General features: G+C 42.0%; 1 protein-coding gene across 12 annotated transcripts in view; it reads right to left on the bottom strand.

The window, feature by feature from the left end:
• Positions 1 to 12,092: 12,092 nt before the first annotated feature.
• AGBL2 (AGBL carboxypeptidase 2) overlaps positions 12,093 to 18,323 on the bottom strand; it is a 42,366-nt gene continuing 36,135 nt past the window's right edge. For 5 of the 12 annotated variants that reach the window (XM_082341121.1, XM_082341126.1, XM_082341128.1 and 2 more), the window contains 4 exons: positions 16,711 to 16,836; positions 16,116 to 16,223; positions 14,024 to 14,107; positions 12,093 to 12,481 (listed from right to left, as the gene is read on the bottom strand). In XM_082341121.1, the coding sequence (XP_082197247.1) occupies positions 12,308 to 12,481; positions 14,024 to 14,107; positions 16,116 to 16,223; positions 16,711 to 16,836 (492 nt within the window). In that variant the 3' untranslated portion in view covers positions 12,093 to 12,307. The other 7 variants (XM_082341129.1, XM_082341131.1, XM_082341125.1 and 4 more) reach the window with 6 other exon arrangements.

Raw genomic sequence — 18,323 nt, 5'->3', positions numbered from 1 at the left:
CTGCTTCCACTTGAAAAAAAAAAAAAAAAAAAGAATATGCATTTTGTCCTTTACTGCTTTGCCTATCCTTGGCAACTGGCCCAACAGAGGCTCATGAAATTGAGGAAACCCTTTGGACTCCCTGCCAGGTTATGTAGGAGTCATTCCAGTTCAACTAGCTCTCAGATGTATTGACTGCTTTCCGTTTGTCCCCCAATTAATCATTTCTATTACTAACTCTGGTAATTCCTTCCATCTGCTTTCCTTGACTTCAGTTTTTCTAAGTTCTTTTTTTAAAATTAATTTTTATTGGAGTATAGTTGATTTACAATGTTGTTAGTTTCTGCTGTACAGCAAAGTGAATCAGTTATACATATACCTATATCTACTCTTTGTAGATTCTCTTCCCATATAGGTCATTACAGAGTATTGAGTAGAGCTCCCTGTGCTATACAGTAGGTTCTTATCTATTTGAAATTTATTTATTTATTTATTTTTGGCCTCGTTGGGTCTTCATTGTTGCATGTGGGCTTTCTCTAGTTGTGGCGAGTGGGGGCTACTCTTCGTGCGGTGTGTGGTCTTCTCATTGCAGCGGCCTCTCTTGTTGCGGAGCGTGGGCTCTAGGCACGCGGGCTTCAGCAGTTGTGGCATGAGGGCTCAATAGTCATGGCTCTTGGGCTGTAGAGCGCAGGCTCAGTAGTTGTGGCGCATGGGTGTAGTTGCTCCGCAGCACGTGTGATCTTCCTGGACCAGGGATTGAACCTGTGTCCCCTGCTTTGGCAGGCGGATTCTTAACCACTGCGCCACCAGGGAATTTCCTAGGTTCTTATCTATTTTATATATAGTAGTGTGTATATGTCAATCCCGATCTCCCAATTTATCCTTCCTCGCCTTTCCCCCTTGGTAACCATAAGTTTGTTTTCTACATCTGTGACTCTATTTCTGTTTTGTAAATAGGTTCATTTGTACCATTTTTTTAGATTCCACATATAAGCGATATCATATGATATTTGTCTGTGTCTGACTTAACTTCACTCATGTTCTAACTTCTTAAGTTAGATGCTGTGTTCATTTCCTATTGCTCCCATAACAAATTGCCACAAACTTAGTGGCTTAAAAAGATACAAGTTTATTATCTGACAGTTCTGCAGGTCAGAAGTCCAGGAGGAGTGGCTGATATCCAGCTCTGGGTCCCACAAGGTTGAAATCAAGACATTGGCCCACTGGGTTCTTATCTAGAAGCTTTGGGCGAGAAGTTACTTCCAGGCTCATTCAGGTTGTTGGCAGAACTCAAGTTCAGTTCCACATAGTCATAGGACTGAGGTTCACATTTCCTTGTTGTTGTTGGCCAGTTTTCTCAGCTTCTGGAGACTGCTAACAGTTGCCTGACTTCATCTTCGTAAGCTGGCAATGGTGGGTCCAGCCTTTCTCATGCTTCAAATTTCTCTGATCTCCTGCCTACTAATCTCTTCTGCCTCTTCTTCTACCCCATCTTTCTGATGAAGTCTTCTACTTTCCTCTTCTGCTTTTAAGATTTCACGTCATTACACCTGACCTACCTGGATAATCCAGAATAATTTCCCTATTTTAATGTCAGCTGATTAATAACCTTAATTCCATCTGCAAAACCCTTTCATAGCAGTACCTAGATTAGTGTTTTGATTAAATAAGCAGAAGACAGGAATCTTGGGGGAGACCTTTAGAATTCCGCCTACTATAGAGGCTTACTTCTTTCATTGTTACCCATTCGTGTTCATTACCATAAGCATTGAACATCATTCTTTTTTTTTTTTTGGCCGCACTGGGCAACATGGGGGATCTTAGTTCCCCGAGGAAGGGATCAAACCCGTGCCTCCTGCAGTGGAAGCAAGAGTCTTAACCCTGGAACCACCAGGGAAGTTCCCCCATCCCCACCAAGCATTTAAGTATGAATTTCCCTTTGAGCACTGCTTTAGCTCATAGATCCTAATATGTTCTTCAATAGTTAGGAATTTTGGTTTTGTTTTCTTCTTTGACCAAAGATTTGTTTGAGAGAACTTTTTGATATCTTAGTGGCAGTTTTCGTTTTTACCTCCCGGATAATATTCTTTACTAGTTTTATTGTTTTGTGTTCAGAGAATGTTGACTTTTCTATTTATACTCTTTGAAATTTTATTTATAAATTGATTCATTTGCTTTGTGACTTAATATATGAGTGATTTTTGGTTGTTCCATGAGCATTAACAAAGGACATTTTGTTTTTCAGGTTTAAATGTTTTGTGTGTGTGTGTGTGTGTGTATTTTAGTTTTTGTCTACTTGATCAAAGAAAAGTGAAATAAAATCTGCAATATTAATGTGTATCTGTCTAATTCTTCTTGCATTTCCAGCAGTTTTCTCTTTATAATTGTTGATACCATGTTATTTGGTATAGAGAATTTGTTAACTACTAGAGCTTCATTGTATATTGCACCCTTTCCAATAGTTTGTCTTGTTAAATGCTTTTGGCCTTGAATTCTACCTTATCTCATGCTTAGACTATGGTCCTTTATATCTTTTTGTTTGCATTTACTTAGTGCTTGTCTGCCCTTTCTATCTTTCTCTTTTTTTTTGTCCGCACCCCGACAAGTCCTAACCACCGGACTGTCAGGGAATTCCCCCTTTCTTTCATTTTTAATCTTTCTTGGTTACTTCGTATTAGGTGTCTGTTTTATATGCCATATACTTGGTGGGTTTTGTTTTGTGATTCAACCTGAAAATCTACAGTCATTCCACTGTGTCCATGGGGTCCGCATCCGTGGATTCAACCAACTGCAGATCAGATTCACGGATTGAAATTTTCTTTTAATAGACGAATTCAGCCAATTTACATTTCTTGATATGACAAATACTTTTGGTCATAGTTTTGTTATTATGCTTTACAAATTTTTTCCAACATTAAAAAAAGTGTTTACAACTTTAAAAATAGTTTTTTGTTGATAGCTTAAAAATAAGCTTTTACGATATGAACTATTTCTTTTTGAGTGTGCGTAGGTATATTTGAAAGGTTTCTGTTGTATATATAGTGGCTATTTTGGTGACCAAAACTTTATATACTATACCTTATTCTCTCTTTATTAGGCAGTATCTATTCAGTCCCTACTCTGAGCACTGTTGAAATAAATTTTTATTCACTTCTTTCCCTTCCCCATCTCCATCATCTTCCTGCCTTCCAGGTTCCAGTTAACTGTATTCTTGTATTTCAGTGTTCACACATGGTATCTCTAAGTGTTCATATTTATAACTTTAAATATACTTATTACTTGATTTATCAACTTTACATATCTTTTTATGAAATCAGCATCATCACACTACTTTTCACCTTTACTCCTCTTTCTCTCTCAACTATTGTTATAAGTGTAATTAACATATTGCAGGTTTGGGAATTCCTTGGCAGTCCAGTGGTTAGGACTCTGCACTTTCACTGCGGAGGGTGTGGGTTCAATCCCTGGTTGGGGAACTAAGATCCCACAAGCCACCTGGCCAAAAAACATATTGCTAGGTTAATATTTTCATTCCATTTTATAACAAAAGACATTCACATTTTTAAAAGTCCCAAGCCTAGAATAAAATAAAATGGCTTTCATATTCTCTATGAGTCCTTTTGGTGAAGTTGTCTCCATTCATCTCTCGGTTGACTAAAGTTCATTATCTAGCAGATTTTTTAAAAAAGGATCATGGGGTACTTCCCTGGTGGCACAGTGGTTAAGAATCTGCCTGCCAATGCAGGGGACGTGGGTTCGAGCCCTGGCCCGGGAAGATCCCACATGCCGTGGAGCAACTGAGCCTGTGCGCCACAACTGCTGAGCGTGCGCTCTGGAGCCCGCGAGCCACAACTACTGAGCCTGTGTGCCACACCTACTGAGCCCGTGTGCCACAACTACTGAGCCTGTGTGCCACAACTGCTGAGACCCGCGTGCCTAGAGCCCGTGCTCTGCAACAAGAGAAGCCACAACAATGAGAAGTCCGTGCACTGCAGCGAAGGGTGGCCCCCACTTGCCGCAACTAGAGGGAGCCCACACACAGCAACGAAGACCCAACACAGCCAAAAATAAAAACAAATAAATAAATTATAAAAAAGAAAAAAAAAATCTGCCTGCCAATGCAGGGGACATGGGTTCCTGGTCCGGGAAGATCCCACATGCCGCGGAGCAACTAAGCCCATGAGCCACAACTACTGAGCCTGCGCTCTAGAGCCTGTGAGCCACAACTATTGAAGCCTGTGCGCCTAGAGCCGGTGCTCCGCAACAAGAGAAGCCACCGCAATGAGAAGCCCGTGCACCGCAACAAAGAGTAGCCCCTGCTCACTGCAACTAGAGAAAGCCCGCGCACAGCAACAAAGACCCAACGCAGCCAAAAATTAATAAAAAAAAAAAAAAAAAAGATCATGGAAAATACATTCCTTCACTATATGCATGTTAAAGATTTTAATCTTTTTGCCTGGATGCCTTAATTTCACTTTGAATTTCAATACCTTTATGAAGGCATGTCTTAGTGCAGTTTATTTTTGTTGTTATTGTTAATTTTTCTGAGAGGTGTGATCTTTTAATATGCAGATTTTTTAATGCTGGTAGATTGAATTATGTCTTTTTTTTACAATTTAATACTATTTTTGCATATTCTATTTATATAATTCAAAAATAAAAACATATGAAAGGTGAGGACTGTTAATTAAAGTAGGTTGTAAAGCAATGTATACAATATGACCTCATTTAACGAAAATTCATTTTTTAAAAAAGAAAAAGATCTGAAAATATTAAAAGTAATTTGTTAACTATGATCATCTCTGGTGATAGCAATATTGTGTTTTTATTTCCTTATTTTTGCTTAACTGATTCTCTAATTTTCTATAATAAATCTGTATTGTTTTACAATACTAAAAGGCATGAGGGGAAATCCTTTCCAGGGCTTTTGGAAAGGCTTTCCTAGCCATCACCGGTGATGTCATGTAGACAGCAAGTGCTCCTGATATAATGTGATGAGAAGGGCATTTGGCCTCTGTGACATTCTTTCCAAAAACCCATAATACCAATCAAATCACAAGCCCAATTTGAGGACTATTCTACAAAATACCTAACCGGTATTCTTCAAAACTGTCAAAATCATGAAAAATAAGGAAAGACTGGGAAATCGTCACAGACCAGAGGAGACCGAAGAGACATGACAGCGAAAAGCAATGTGATGTCTGGATTGGATGCTGGAATAGAAAAAGGACATTAAAGGGAAAACTGGTGAAATTCCAATGAAGTCTGGAGTTCAGTTCATAGCAACGTACCAATGTTTTGTTGGTTTTGTTGGTTGTGATGTACGACAGCATCAGGGGAAACCGAAACTGAGCGAGAGGTATACGGGAACTCTGTCGTAGTAATTTTTCTGTAAATGAAAAATTATTCCAAAATAAAAAAGGTTATTTTTAAAAAGAAGAAGAAGAAGAAAAGACACACAGGAACAGATGTTCTTTCACTGGGTGTTGTTGGATCTGGTGGTTGCCTGGGTCTGCTATAGCCGTACAACTAACAGAGCGGAGTTCACTTGAGGACGAAGTTGGCACTGAAGGTGACAGATAGATGATGATGATAAGGAAGATGATAAGGCCTGAATCTTTGATGAAGCCAGTGAGCTGCTAAATAAATTAAGCAGTCTTGGAGCTGCCCTACATCTGGACTTCTTATTTGTATGAAGCAATAACTGTGTTTTGTTTGAATTTTGTTTTTCCTCCTGTGGACTGTGGTTGAAATCATTCTAGTTAGGAAAGGCAGCTGAGGGACTTCCCTGGTGGTCCAGTGGGTAAGACTCCAAGCTCCCAATGCAGGGGGCCTGGGTTCGATCCCTGGTCGGGGAACTAGATCCCACATGCAGGCTGCAACTAAGAGTTCGCATGCCACAACTAAGAGACCGCAGGCAGCTGAGTAAACAAATTGGTGCACTGAAGTGTTTCAGGTGCTGAGGTCAAAGTCTCCAGAAGGCAAAGGAAGGACTGGTGAGCCCTACCCGGGAAATGGCAGCAAGAACAGTTTTGCAGAGTGGGCTACTATTTGGGCTGAGTCTTGAAAGGTGACAGGTGTTTGCTAAGTAATGAGGTGGGGGGTGTGGGAGGGAGCTGGGAGGGGCAGTTAATGTTCCAGATTCCCAGGGAGTCAGAGCTGGAGGCTGAGGTGGCAACAGGGCCCTATCAGAGATGGGCCCCTGCAAGGTGACCAACGTGATCAGACTGGCCTTGTAATGGGCTCATCTTGGCTGCTCTGCCAAAGAAAGTTCAGCTGGGAGACCAGATCTAACAGTTTAGGAGGACGATGACAACTTGAACTAAGTGGGTAGAGAGAAGTCTATGGATTTACTTAGGAGGTAGAGTCACCGGTACCTGATGAGTGTGGAGGTACAGAGTTACATGGTAACGATAGTGGCACTTCTATCGAGAGAGAGAAGACATGGGAGGCTCCTGTTTAAGGAAAAGATAACAGAATAATTTCATTTTGGACGTGTTGCCTTTGAGGTGCAGAGGGAAACTAAGTGGAGATGGAGGGGAGACGGTTGGATCTAGGGGTCTGGGGTGTAGGAGGGGCTGACGCAGTGTCATCATGGCTTCCAGGCATCAAGGATGGGTGGAGATCACCCATGTAGGGTATGTAGAGGAAGAAGCCCTGGGACACATTCAGGGAGCTAAGATAAGTGGTGTCTCAGGAGACAAGAGGCCATATTGCGTTGTGAGATGAATATCCTAGAACCGTGCTGTCCAATAGAGACATAATGCCGGCCACAATACATAATTTCAATATTTTTAGTAGCTACATTAAAAAAGTGAAAAGAGGGAATTCCCTGGTGGTCCAGTGGTTAGGACTCTTTGCTTTCAGCGCTTTCACTGCTGAGGGCCTGGGTTCAATCCCTGGTCGGGGAACTAAGATCCTGCAAGTCACGTAGTGCAGCCAATAAAAAAATTTAAAAAGTAAAAAGAAACAGGTAAAATTAATTAATAGTATATTTCACCCAAAATATTATTTCAACATGTAATCAATATAAAAATATTAATGAGATTTTTACAAGTCTTTTTTTGGTACTAAGTCCTTGAAATCTGATACGTATTCACATCTCAGTCTGGACCAGCCCCATTTCAAGTGCTCCATGGCCACCTGTGGTTTGTGGCTGCCGAATTGGACAATTCGAGACTGAGGCAGATCTAGGTTCAAATCCTTGGGGAGACCAACTTTTCTCATCTGTGAAATAGGGGCATAGTATCTATCTCCCATGTAAAGGTAAAGCTCTTGACACATCGTGGGCCTACAAAAAATGGGAGGTGAGAACTTTTAGAAGGTGGGGAGTGGAGACAGCAAGGAATGCAAACTTTACAGGACATGACAGAAGGTTTTGTCTTTTCTTTAAAGATGAGAAGGGCTTGGCATGTTTTTGGGCTACAGGGAAGTTGCCGGTAGAGAGAGAGAAATACAGAAGAGGGAATAAACCAAAGCAGAAAGTTTGAGAAAAGTTGGGGAGATGGAATTGAAACATAGGTGGAGAGGTTAGCCTTAAACCTGAAACTGGGCACTTTTTTCTCTAAAAACAAAGGAAAGGAAGGCAGGGTGGACAAGAGTAACGGCCACTAACCATTCCTGAGAGCCTTTTACGTGTAGGGCACTCTAATAAGTGCATTATGTGCATTCTCTCATCCTGAAAGGTGGGTCCTGCTAGTGTTCCCATTTCACAGATGAGGAAGTTGAGTCTTTGAGAGAGTAACTTGCCTAAGGTCATAAAACCAGTAAAGCCAGCATTTGAACCCAGACATTCTGATGCCAGAGTCTAGATTTTTGTTTTAGGTAGAATGTTCCTTATTTTGCCTTTGTCTCATGTTTCATGATTAGATTCAGGGTATGCATTTCCAGCCAGAATACTACATATGTGATGTGTTCTCAGGTGTCGCATCAGAATTACACGATGTCAATCCACTCCTCAGTGGTCACTCAGTCAAGATGTTGTCCAATTTCTTCATCACATAGTTAACTATTTTTTCCTTTACAACTAGTAAGCAATCTGAGTGGAGACACTTTGAACCCATGCAAATATCCTGCTCCTCATATTTCCTTCTAAATTTAGCCTCCATTGGTGATTCTTGCCTGACTCATTTTACTATGGTGGTTGCAAAATGTTGATTCCAACTCCAGCACTCCCTCTGCATTCACCATTTGACTCTCAGCATTCATTCTACTTTCTTTCTCTTCTCTCTCTCTCTCCCTTTCTCATTAATATGAACTCACTGATTCCTAATTTTTTCAATGGGTTATAATTTATGAATGTCCTTAATCATTTTGGTACCTAATATCCCAGCTTTGGCTGGTGGCAGCTCCTTCAAGCTGGCCCCTTTGTCCTATGAAATGCCTCCTACTAGTTTTTTTTTTAAAGTACTTTCTTACTTTTTGGCATAACAAAATATTCCAGGCTGCTCATCTCATATTTGCAATGTACCAGCCCTGGAAGCAGCCATTTCTCTAATGAACCCTGATTCCCTTCAGAGGGGAACGGTATGAGAGTACAAGATCTCAGTGCAAAATATGCTTATTGTTAATGGGGTGTGTCTGATTTTAGGCCCTCTTAGCAGACAGAGCTGAATATATATACATGTGAATATACATACCTATACATATTTTAGAAATCATGAGTGCACACTGATATCTCCAATTCCAATCCACTTCCACAGGGTTTTTTCTTGTTTCCCTCCATTAAATATTTGTATGTTTCTTCTTCCAGATTGAGAACCCTGGCTCCTAACAACATCAACACATTTATTCATTTGCCCAATCATGTAATATACCTAAAATAGTTTCAGAATCATTTTGCCAATACAAGTACATAAACAAATCTACTAAAAAGAGTTGAGAGTTTGTTTGTAGTTTTCTCCCTCCCCCACCCCACCAGAGCCTAGCTTCTTTCTTGACCACTTCGTCCTAACAAGACTGTTTGCTGCGAGGGAGCGGGGACTTGAGGAAAGGGAGGGGGTGTAAAATAGCCACGGAGAAGGAAGGGTGAGAGAACTTCCATTTCAGCAGCACAGGATACATTTCTGAGGCTGGAGGAGACACATGAGCGGTGGCCCCGGTTTGCTCAAGGACAGGTTTTCCTGCAGCCATCCTGGCAGCCTGGGTGTAGGAGTGGAGAAGACAGATGGTCGGGATGGCTGGAAGGAGCCAAAGTTGGGGAACTACCAGGTGGATGTGGCAGAAGCACAGAGGGTGAGGAGTCTGGGGTGCTGGCAGGGAAGGGGTTGATGTAATGCACCCTGGAGTCTGGGCTGAATGGGGGAGGAAGTGAAGCCAAGAGAAAGGAAGGGGAGTGGCTGGAGTTTGAGCTCAGCTGAGAAGGGGTTTACTGAAGTGATTTCTGGTCACTGAATCCAACGGTTCAGGGGGCCGGGGGGAGAGACGGCTTGTGCCACGCTTGGGGGGGGGGTGAGAGGGAGGGGGCTGTACTTAGAGCCACCAAAGTGGCTTTGTTTCCCCGAGGACCAGAGGCTGGGTGAGAGAGGCCCTAGCTGGTTCAGGCCCGAGAGGGAAGCTGTTTTAGGCACCTTACTGCAATCCATGATCAACAGCTGGGGGAAGTATTCAAACCAACGTGATTTTGTAAAAATGAAGGGGCCTTAGAGATCATTTCACCTGGACAGTCACTTCACTTCAGGTCAGAGAACGAAGGTCCAGAGCTGTTAAGCAACTGCACCCACCACCCCTGAGCCTGGGTGGGATTCAAACCCAGGTACTTCACATTTCAGTTGGTGGCTCTCTTTAACCCACGACAACGTTCTAAAGCTATAGCAGAGTGTCTTACTGACAGGCTTGCTTTGGTTCACTAATCTGTTCCCACCTGGGCTTTAAGCACAGGCATGGAGTCTGACACATCACTGCATTCTCCTTAGTTCCTAAGTCACTGCTGAGTGCACTCTTTCTGACTGATGAATTTGGGGCAAGAGCCCATGTCTTAGGGTAGGAGTGCCAGCAGGAAGTTGGAATTTTCACATAGCATTATTTCTCGCTATAGCTGTGCACCACAACTACTGAGCCTGTGCTCTAGAGCCACAACTGCTGAGCCCATGTGCCACAACTACTGAAGCCTGTGCGCCTAGAGCCCGTGCTCCGCAACAGGAGAAGCCACCTCAATGAGAAGCCTGCGCACCACGACAAAGACCACTCGCCGCAACTAGAGAAAGCCGGCGCACAGCAACGAAGACCCAGTGCAGCCAAAAATAAATAAATAAATTTTTTTAAAAAAGATATGTTTAAAAAAAAAAGCACAATGAGAAATGATAGACATATTGGCTTAGATGCTGTAGCATGTAAATGCCCTGCGGGGCACTTTCTCTTAATCTAAGCAGGCAAACTTGCCCCTCTTTTCTAAAGAAAACAAATAGCTACTACTTTACAGGACTGACTGTGAGCTGGGCAGGGCCCAACACTGAACTGCCATGGCCTTTCGGCAATTAGTGGATGTGGAGGCTGTGCCTGGATTGCATTGGATTCTCTCCTTTTTGCCCCTTTGATATCTTAGCAGCCAAACCACAGCTCTCAGGAAGCTTTTCACTCTCAAAAAGCACTTAAAAAAAATCTGATCATGTATTCTAGTTTTTTATTCCAAAAATATCATACTGGGGTGCTTTTAATAAACTTCTTCCAAAATTATTTGGAGCAAAAACCAAGTATTTCTGAACAACTTTCAAACAAGGCTTGCTCTCAGTGGTTAGTTTTGGGACTTGTCCTTTAAAGATATCCTTTTAGGAACAAAAAGTGGGGTTTTGGCTGGGTGATTTCTAGATACTTAAAATGTTGACTAATAGTTTTAGGGTGTAAGATGTGGAATAGAAGAAGGCCATTTGCAAACTCCTATGTAAAGAGCATGGGCAGATATTCCCTTTAAAAACACACACACAGTGCTTCCCTGGTGGTGCAGTGGTTAAGAATCCGCCTGCCAATGCAGGGGACACGGGTTCAAGTCCTGGTCCAGGAGGATCCCACATGCCGCGGAGCAACTAAGCCCGTGCATCACAACTGCTGAGCCTGCGCTCTAGAGCCTGTGAGCCACAACTACTGAAGCCCGCGTGCCACAACTACTGAAGCCCACGCGCCTAGAGCCCTTGCTCTGCAACAAGCCACCGCAATGAGAAGCCCACTCACCGCAACGAAGAGGAGTCCCTGCTCGCCGCAACTAGAGAAAGCCTGCGTGCAGCAACGAAGACCCAACACAGCCAAAAATAAATAAATTAATTAATTAAAAACAAAAACAAAACCAAAAAAACCCAAAAAAAAACCATGCACAGAGTGTGTGTGGGGAGAGGTGGGCAGTGTATGGGAACTCTCTGTACTATTTCCTCAATTTCTTTGTAAATCTAGAACTGTTCTCAAAATAAAGTCTATTAATTAAAAAAAAAAAAGACACAGACACTGGGATTATAATAAAATGTGTTGCCATTTGGTTCTAATCTCTAGTCATCTAGGTAGTGGTGGTGGCTGAAAGAGTTTAAAAGTGATGACAAAAAACATACTAGGAAACTTTCAATCCAATGTGAAAGGAAGCAGGAAAAGTCAAAATAGGAGGCCTGGCATGAACTGGAGTGACCCTTGTGTAACATGACTCCAGCACGTTGACGTGCAGGCCGTAGCCGGCAGACGGTGCTTGGTGCTTGCGAGGGATAGAAAATCTCAAATATCTATTCACACAAGATTATGCAGTTAACCAATCAAAGGGAACAATTTGTGGGGGAGAAAGAATTTTAATCAATGGGTTAAAAAACTTACATAACCGTGCTGAACACAATATATGCAACACTGACTTCCAGGTAATACATGAGTTGTTTTCTCTATGTGGGAACACCTCACCCTGAGCAAACGTGATATACCCCAGTGAGACTGATCATTCAACACTAGAAAGCTTTGACACAAGACTTTTAACATAGTAAACTCCCAGAATACCTTTAAAACAGAGTTTGCACTTTTAAAATTGATTTGCACATAATTTTAGAGAGAATATCTATTGGTTAAACTGAGGTATATCTGTGTTGTAGTTTCACGAGCACACACTTCGATTTCTGATAAGGGAAGCTTTTGGATACATCACAATAAAATTTCATTTTATGAAAAAATAATTTAATTTGTGAGGTATGCATCTTGAGAGCATGAACACAGTGTAAGCACCTGGGGTGAGGACAGTGCATGATGAACACACAACACAGGATACCACAAATGAACGTAATTCCCTAGCATACAAATCCCTTCGTTACAAGATGTGTCTAACCCAAAACACAGCAAGGAAGCGCCTGTGTGGCATGGCCCCGGCACCCTATGGGTAGGTGTATATATGCAAGGATGGGTATACCACCGCAGTCGTACGGCCTCCCTTTGTGGCAGGATTTCTGTTCCTGGACCAGTTTGGCTTCGTATCTGGAGCTGGCTCTTGGCTGGGGTTTGTGTTTCTCTTTGGAGAGCATGATACTCTAAATCCTGGCTTCTCTCTCTGTGCAAACAAGACATAAAAGGTGAACCACTTGATGCTGCAATTCCTGAAGTTATAGTTAGGGTTGGTGCTGGTTTCGCAGGAGTCAGTGAGAAGTATTTGCGTTTCCCCTCAAATACCAAAGTAGCTGACGTTGTTACAGGGCAGGGGTCAATCAAGCATTTGTCCTAGTCCCTCAGATAGCCAAAGAACGGTCCATGGGCAATATTTTAATTGCCCTGAGAAGTTTAGGGACTGCGTTTTATAAGCTGTCTAGAAACATTACGCAAAGGAAGAGAAGAGCTTAATTTACAAGCTGGGAGACTGTCCCCTTTTTTAAACTCTGCTTATCTGACCTGCCACGGAAGTTAAATGCCTACATCTCTGTTAAAGAAACATTAAATTAGAAATTTAAAGAAAATGAAGTAAAAGTAAAGGTTTGCATGGCATTCGTCTACTACATTGTGTTTAACTGAATCCCTAGTTACATGTTACAGCCTAACTCGCATGTTTCAGTGGTAGGATATGGTTTTAGCCACCCACAGACATCTTGCAGTGGATGCTGTATGAGGAAAGAGGACAGTCATCACTTATCAGTGTGTCAGGACAGAATCCTCTTTGATTTGACTTTATCTACATCTCTTTTCACTGCTCCGTTTCTGTTATATCATGGTGGTTGGACTATCTACCTTGTTACCCCTCCTAGAGGATCACGGCCTTAAGGGAGGGCTCATGTCATACAGTCTTCAAAGGGCCCCACACATAGTAGGTCCTCCATAAGATACTGACGGGTAAATGAGAGCATCATCCTGAGAATTCCCAAGCAGCAGACGTGGGAAGACGGCAGGGACTTCACCTTGAGAGGATCATCCATGCTATACCCAGTGCACCTACAGTAATCCAGTGGTCCTCAGTCTTTGCTCCACCCGGACACATGTGAGCAGCACTTTCCCACAGACACAATCAGGGCTATTTGAAACCACAGCTCACCAGCTGTTTCTTTACTTCTTTTTCCTCCCTCTCAGGAAAGAATATGCAAGTGCAAATGAGCAAGAGAGATGTTATTATAGGGATAAATATGAATTCGTTCTAACTTATTATTTTAAAAAAGCACATCGTTCACAAACCTCGGTACCGAACGATCACTGTAACAGTGGATGTGAAACACCCCTCACAACTGATGGTGGCACCCCGGTTTGTTAACACCTCCTAGGGTTGAGAATCACTGCGTTCACCATCACTTTCTACCTGAAATGTTGCCATGGATTTACAAAATAATAGCTGCCTAACAAACGTTCATTGAAATGAAACTAAATTCTCCGCGGCAAGCTTTCAGCCCTGGCTGGGCTTCCTCCGTCCTGCAGTACTTTGTGCGCTATGCCCCTGGCTGGTCAGGTGTTTTGTAGCCTGAGAGTGCAAACGACGTTAGATGTTCACCTCAGCAGAACAAATCCAAGGAGGTGATACTGTGTGGATTGCAGATCACCACCCCTCCAAATCACATAATACATTTGAAAAATAAATTAATTGCTGGCATATATATACATATATTAGGTGAAATACCTGCATTCTCTCTTTATTCTTAGTCAAAATCAAGGTGGTCATTTTTGATGGGCCCAGGGAGGTGCCTTTGTCTCTTCCATTTAACTAAAATAAATGAACACATTCTCACTAAATTTTCCACTTGGACAAGTGTGATTATATAAAACACACAGAGTATTTTTTATTCACGCATGTTGATTCATTATGATACTCTAACATGAAAAGAGAGGCAGAACACAAATAGTAATTTGAAGAAAAGAAGGAAACTAATACTTATTGAATGCCTACCATATGCCACGTACTTCACACATGGTTTCACATCAAATATTCTCAACAACCTTATGTGTAGATATTATTACCCCAACATTTTAGATGCAGCAACTGAGCCCCTGGGTGGTTAAGTGACTCACGGAAAACTACATAGTGGGGATGGAATTTGAACTCAAAACAGACCCCATAGCTTGTGCTCTTGCCATGATTACACTAGACACCGAATGGCCCTCAATACTGGACAGAGATGGCTGTGCTTGGTGCGGGCTCCTCTGTGTAATGCTGTGGGACCTTATTCTACCATTCTTAACCACGGGGCAGCATTCCACACGAGGAGGGCCTCATGCACCCTATTTGGCTACTATTGTACCCAAACCTATTTTTATACATAAAAGAACCAAGGATTTTATAGCCACACTCCAAAGTACTAAAAGTTGGGTGAATTTGTCTCCTCTGTTTCCTACTGCATCCTACTCTGTATGTAACTCCCTGCTTACTTGTTAAAATACCCAGCAGACCCTAAGGTCCCTGAGGCAGGGATAGTGTTTTGTTCACTGTTGCACTCCCAGCATCCAGTAGACGGCCTGGCATGTAGTAGTTACACAATACAATTTGCTGAATGGATGGATGGATGGTAAAGCAGCCCGCTCTTATGTTTTGGGTATAAAATCACAATTCACCAACATGTGATATCAGACTTCAGTGGTGTCTAATCCAAAGCAGTGTCAGTGTCCCCACCAATTTTAATGTCCCCCTGCTCCTAGTGGCACTGACAGTGGGAGTGACAGAGGGCTATTGCACTCTTCACCCTCTGAGAGAGACATACTAATTGGAAAAATCAGAGAATCTGTGTGACAAAAAGTCAAGAACGGAACAGAATAGGGAGCCCAGAAATAAACTCATGCATATATAGTCAATTAATTTTCAACAAAGGAGCCAAAAATAACCAGTGGGGAAAAGATTGTATCCTTAATAAATGGTGCTAGGAAAACTAGATATCCACATGCAAAAGAATTCAACTGTACCCCATCTTATACCATACACAAAAGTCAACCCAAAATGGATTAAAAAGTTAAATTCAAGATCCCAAACTGTAAAACTTTTAGAAGAAAACATAGGGGGTAAAGTCCTTGACACTGGCAATGATTTTTTGGATTTGACATCAAAAGCAAAGACAATAAAAGCAAAAATAAACAAGCGAGACTAAAACTGAAAAGCTTCTGCACAACAAAGGAAACAATCAATAAAATGAAAAGATAACCTATCGAATGGGAGAAAATACTTGCAAACAACATAATTCAGCCTTAAAAAGGAAGGAAATCCTGCCATTTGCAACAAAATATATTCACATGGGTGGAGGGCATTATGCTAAGTGAAATGAGCCAGACAAAGACAAATGCTGTATGGTATCACTTATATGTGGAATCTAAAAAAAAAAAATCAAACTCATAGAAACAGAGAGTAGAATGGTGGTTGCCAGGTACTTGGGATTGGGGAAAATAGGGAGAGGGTGGTAAAAGGATACAAACTTTCAGTTATAAAATGAATGAGGTGTGAAGATTATCATGTATAGCACGGTACCTGTAGCTGATAGTACTGTGTTGTATAATTTAAATTTGCTAACAGAGTAGGACTTAAGAGTTCTCAGAAAAAAAAAAAAAAAAGTGAATATTTATTTGAGGTGAAGCATGTGTTAATTAACTAAACAGTGACAATCCTTTCTCAATGTATATATATATATCAAATCATCATGTTGTACACTTTAAACATATTACCAAAAAAAAGGTTTTAATAAATTTTCCATGAGTGAGTGAAAAAAAAAAAAGTCAAGCAAAAATACTACCTCATTCAACCTTGGTTTTTCATTTTTCATCATTGAAGAACTGGTATTCTCTGAATTTTTGAAAAAAGCAGGCTGCTTTTGCAGAGTAGAAGCAAACCCTGCCCCTTCCTAGAAGGATTGCAAAGAGAATATTTTTCAGTTGCTCTATTATAATTAATCTACTCATAACTGACCCAATTCACCCAAGAGTAAAACTCCCACCTCTGAAAGCATTTTCATCTTTAGAAAGCAGGGGGTATGGTGTGGGTGTGGCAGCTAGGAAGGAGGTATCCCAGTGTCCTTAGCCTGGACCAAGCCTGAATTCTCAGCCACCCGGCAACTCTGGTCTAGTTCTAGCCACCACTTTTCCATTACCACCTCCTTCCTCTGGAAATCCAGACTTGCTATGCTAGAGTGTAGTGGAGGATTAGTGGGCTAAGCTGAAATCTGCTTAGGGATATCCAGAGGGCCCATGGAAGAGTTCTGAAATCCAAATAGAAAACTTCCCCCTGCCCCATTTCCCTTTCTGGTTTAGAGTAAACCTTAACTCTTTGTCCTGCTCCCTCTGTAGAAAACTCTAACTGGACAGTAGAAGTAGGCAGCAGAGCTTTCTTACTGGGGCATCTTCTGTTAACTTTGACTCCTGCATCAAATTACTTTTCTGATACTGTTTATTTCGCTGTTTCCTAGACTGAAGTGGCTTCCTTTTTTTCTTCTTATACATCTTCTTCTTCTGATTCAACTATTCCAGAAAGTACAGAGAAATTAGCCATTGAGCATTCCAGAGGTACGCCCACCCACATGTAGCACTCTTTTCACACAACACTCAAGACACAATGGCTAACCCAGTATGTGTGCCCTCACAGTGTTGAACTGTTGTTGGTTTGGAGAATCAAAAAAACAGTTCAGTTACCTAATTACCAGAGACCCCTCCCCACTTAACACCGCCCAAATCCCCCTATTATAGATACACTGCCAAAGGGGCACCTATACCAATAACCAAATATCTGTGATATAAAACGGGAAAGCACATTACTTGTGGCAATATTGGCAGGTACAGATAATACTGATTATTAGATGTGTGCTTAATAGATACAGTTTGGTTGTTACCATAGGGTGGCTTTAATAATTAAGCAAATGAAGCTCAGGACTAGTTTTCCAGGCACCTATGGAGTGGTGAAGCTTATACTGATGCTGCTGTAAGTCCAGCTGAAGAAACTGTGGGGTCCAGTCTGATACGGCTGGCTCCTTCTGACACAGCCTTAAACTCACCCTAGGATGAAGATACTTCTTAATGCAACTAGGAAATCAGGTGCATGATGAACCACAACAAACATTTTGCTGTTTCTAAAGCTCTTATACCATCTATGTAAAAAACAAGTCTGTTAATAGACGGGGCAGAAGAAAAATTACTTAATATATGGAAATATAAAAAAACTACCTAAAACCATGTAAACAAAGAAACACTTTTTAAAAAGTATGGGTCATTTGTGGGACTCCCCTGGTGGCGCAGTGGTTAACAATTTGCCTCCCAGTGCAGGGGACACAGGTTTGAGCCCTGGTCTGGGAAGATCCTACATGCCATGGAGCAACTAAGCCCGTGTGCCACGACTACTGTGCTCTAGAGCCCGTGAGCCACAACTACTGAGCCTGCGTGCCACAACTACTGAAGCCCGTGTGCCTAGAGCCCGTGCTGCACAACAAGAGAAGCCACCGTAATGAGAAGCCCACGCACCGCAATGAAGAGGAACCCCCACTCACCGCAACTAGAGAAAAGCCCCCGCGCAGCAACAAAGACCCAATGCAGCCAAAAATAAATAAATTAATTAATTAATAAATTAATTAATTTATTAAAATAAAAAAGTATGGGTCATTTTTTAAAAATTGATTTATATTTTATTTATTTATTTTTGGTTGCGTTGGGTCTTCGTTCCTGCGTGCGCGCGGGCTTTCTCTAGTTGCGGCGAGTGGGGGTTACTCTTCGTTGTGGTGCGCGGGCTTCTCATTGCGGTGGCTTCTTTTGTTGCGCAGCACGGGCTCTAGGCAGCGGGCTTCAGTAGTTGTGGCACGCAGGCTCAGTAGTTGTGGTGCAGGGGCTTAGTTGCTCCGCAGCATATGGGATCTTCCCGCACCAGGGATCGAAACTGTGTCCCCTGCATTGGCAGGCAGATTCTTAACCACGGCGCCACCAGGGAAATTCTGGGTCATTTTTAACAACCTCTATCTCTT

This window comes from Balaenoptera borealis (assembly GCF_965194805.1).
Source record: "Balaenoptera borealis genome assembly, chromosome: 11".
Lineage (NCBI taxonomy): Eukaryota > Metazoa > Chordata > Mammalia > Artiodactyla > Balaenopteridae > Balaenoptera > Balaenoptera borealis.
Note: the sequence above shows the minus strand (reverse complement) of the source record. Positions and strands in the feature narration are given on the sequence as shown.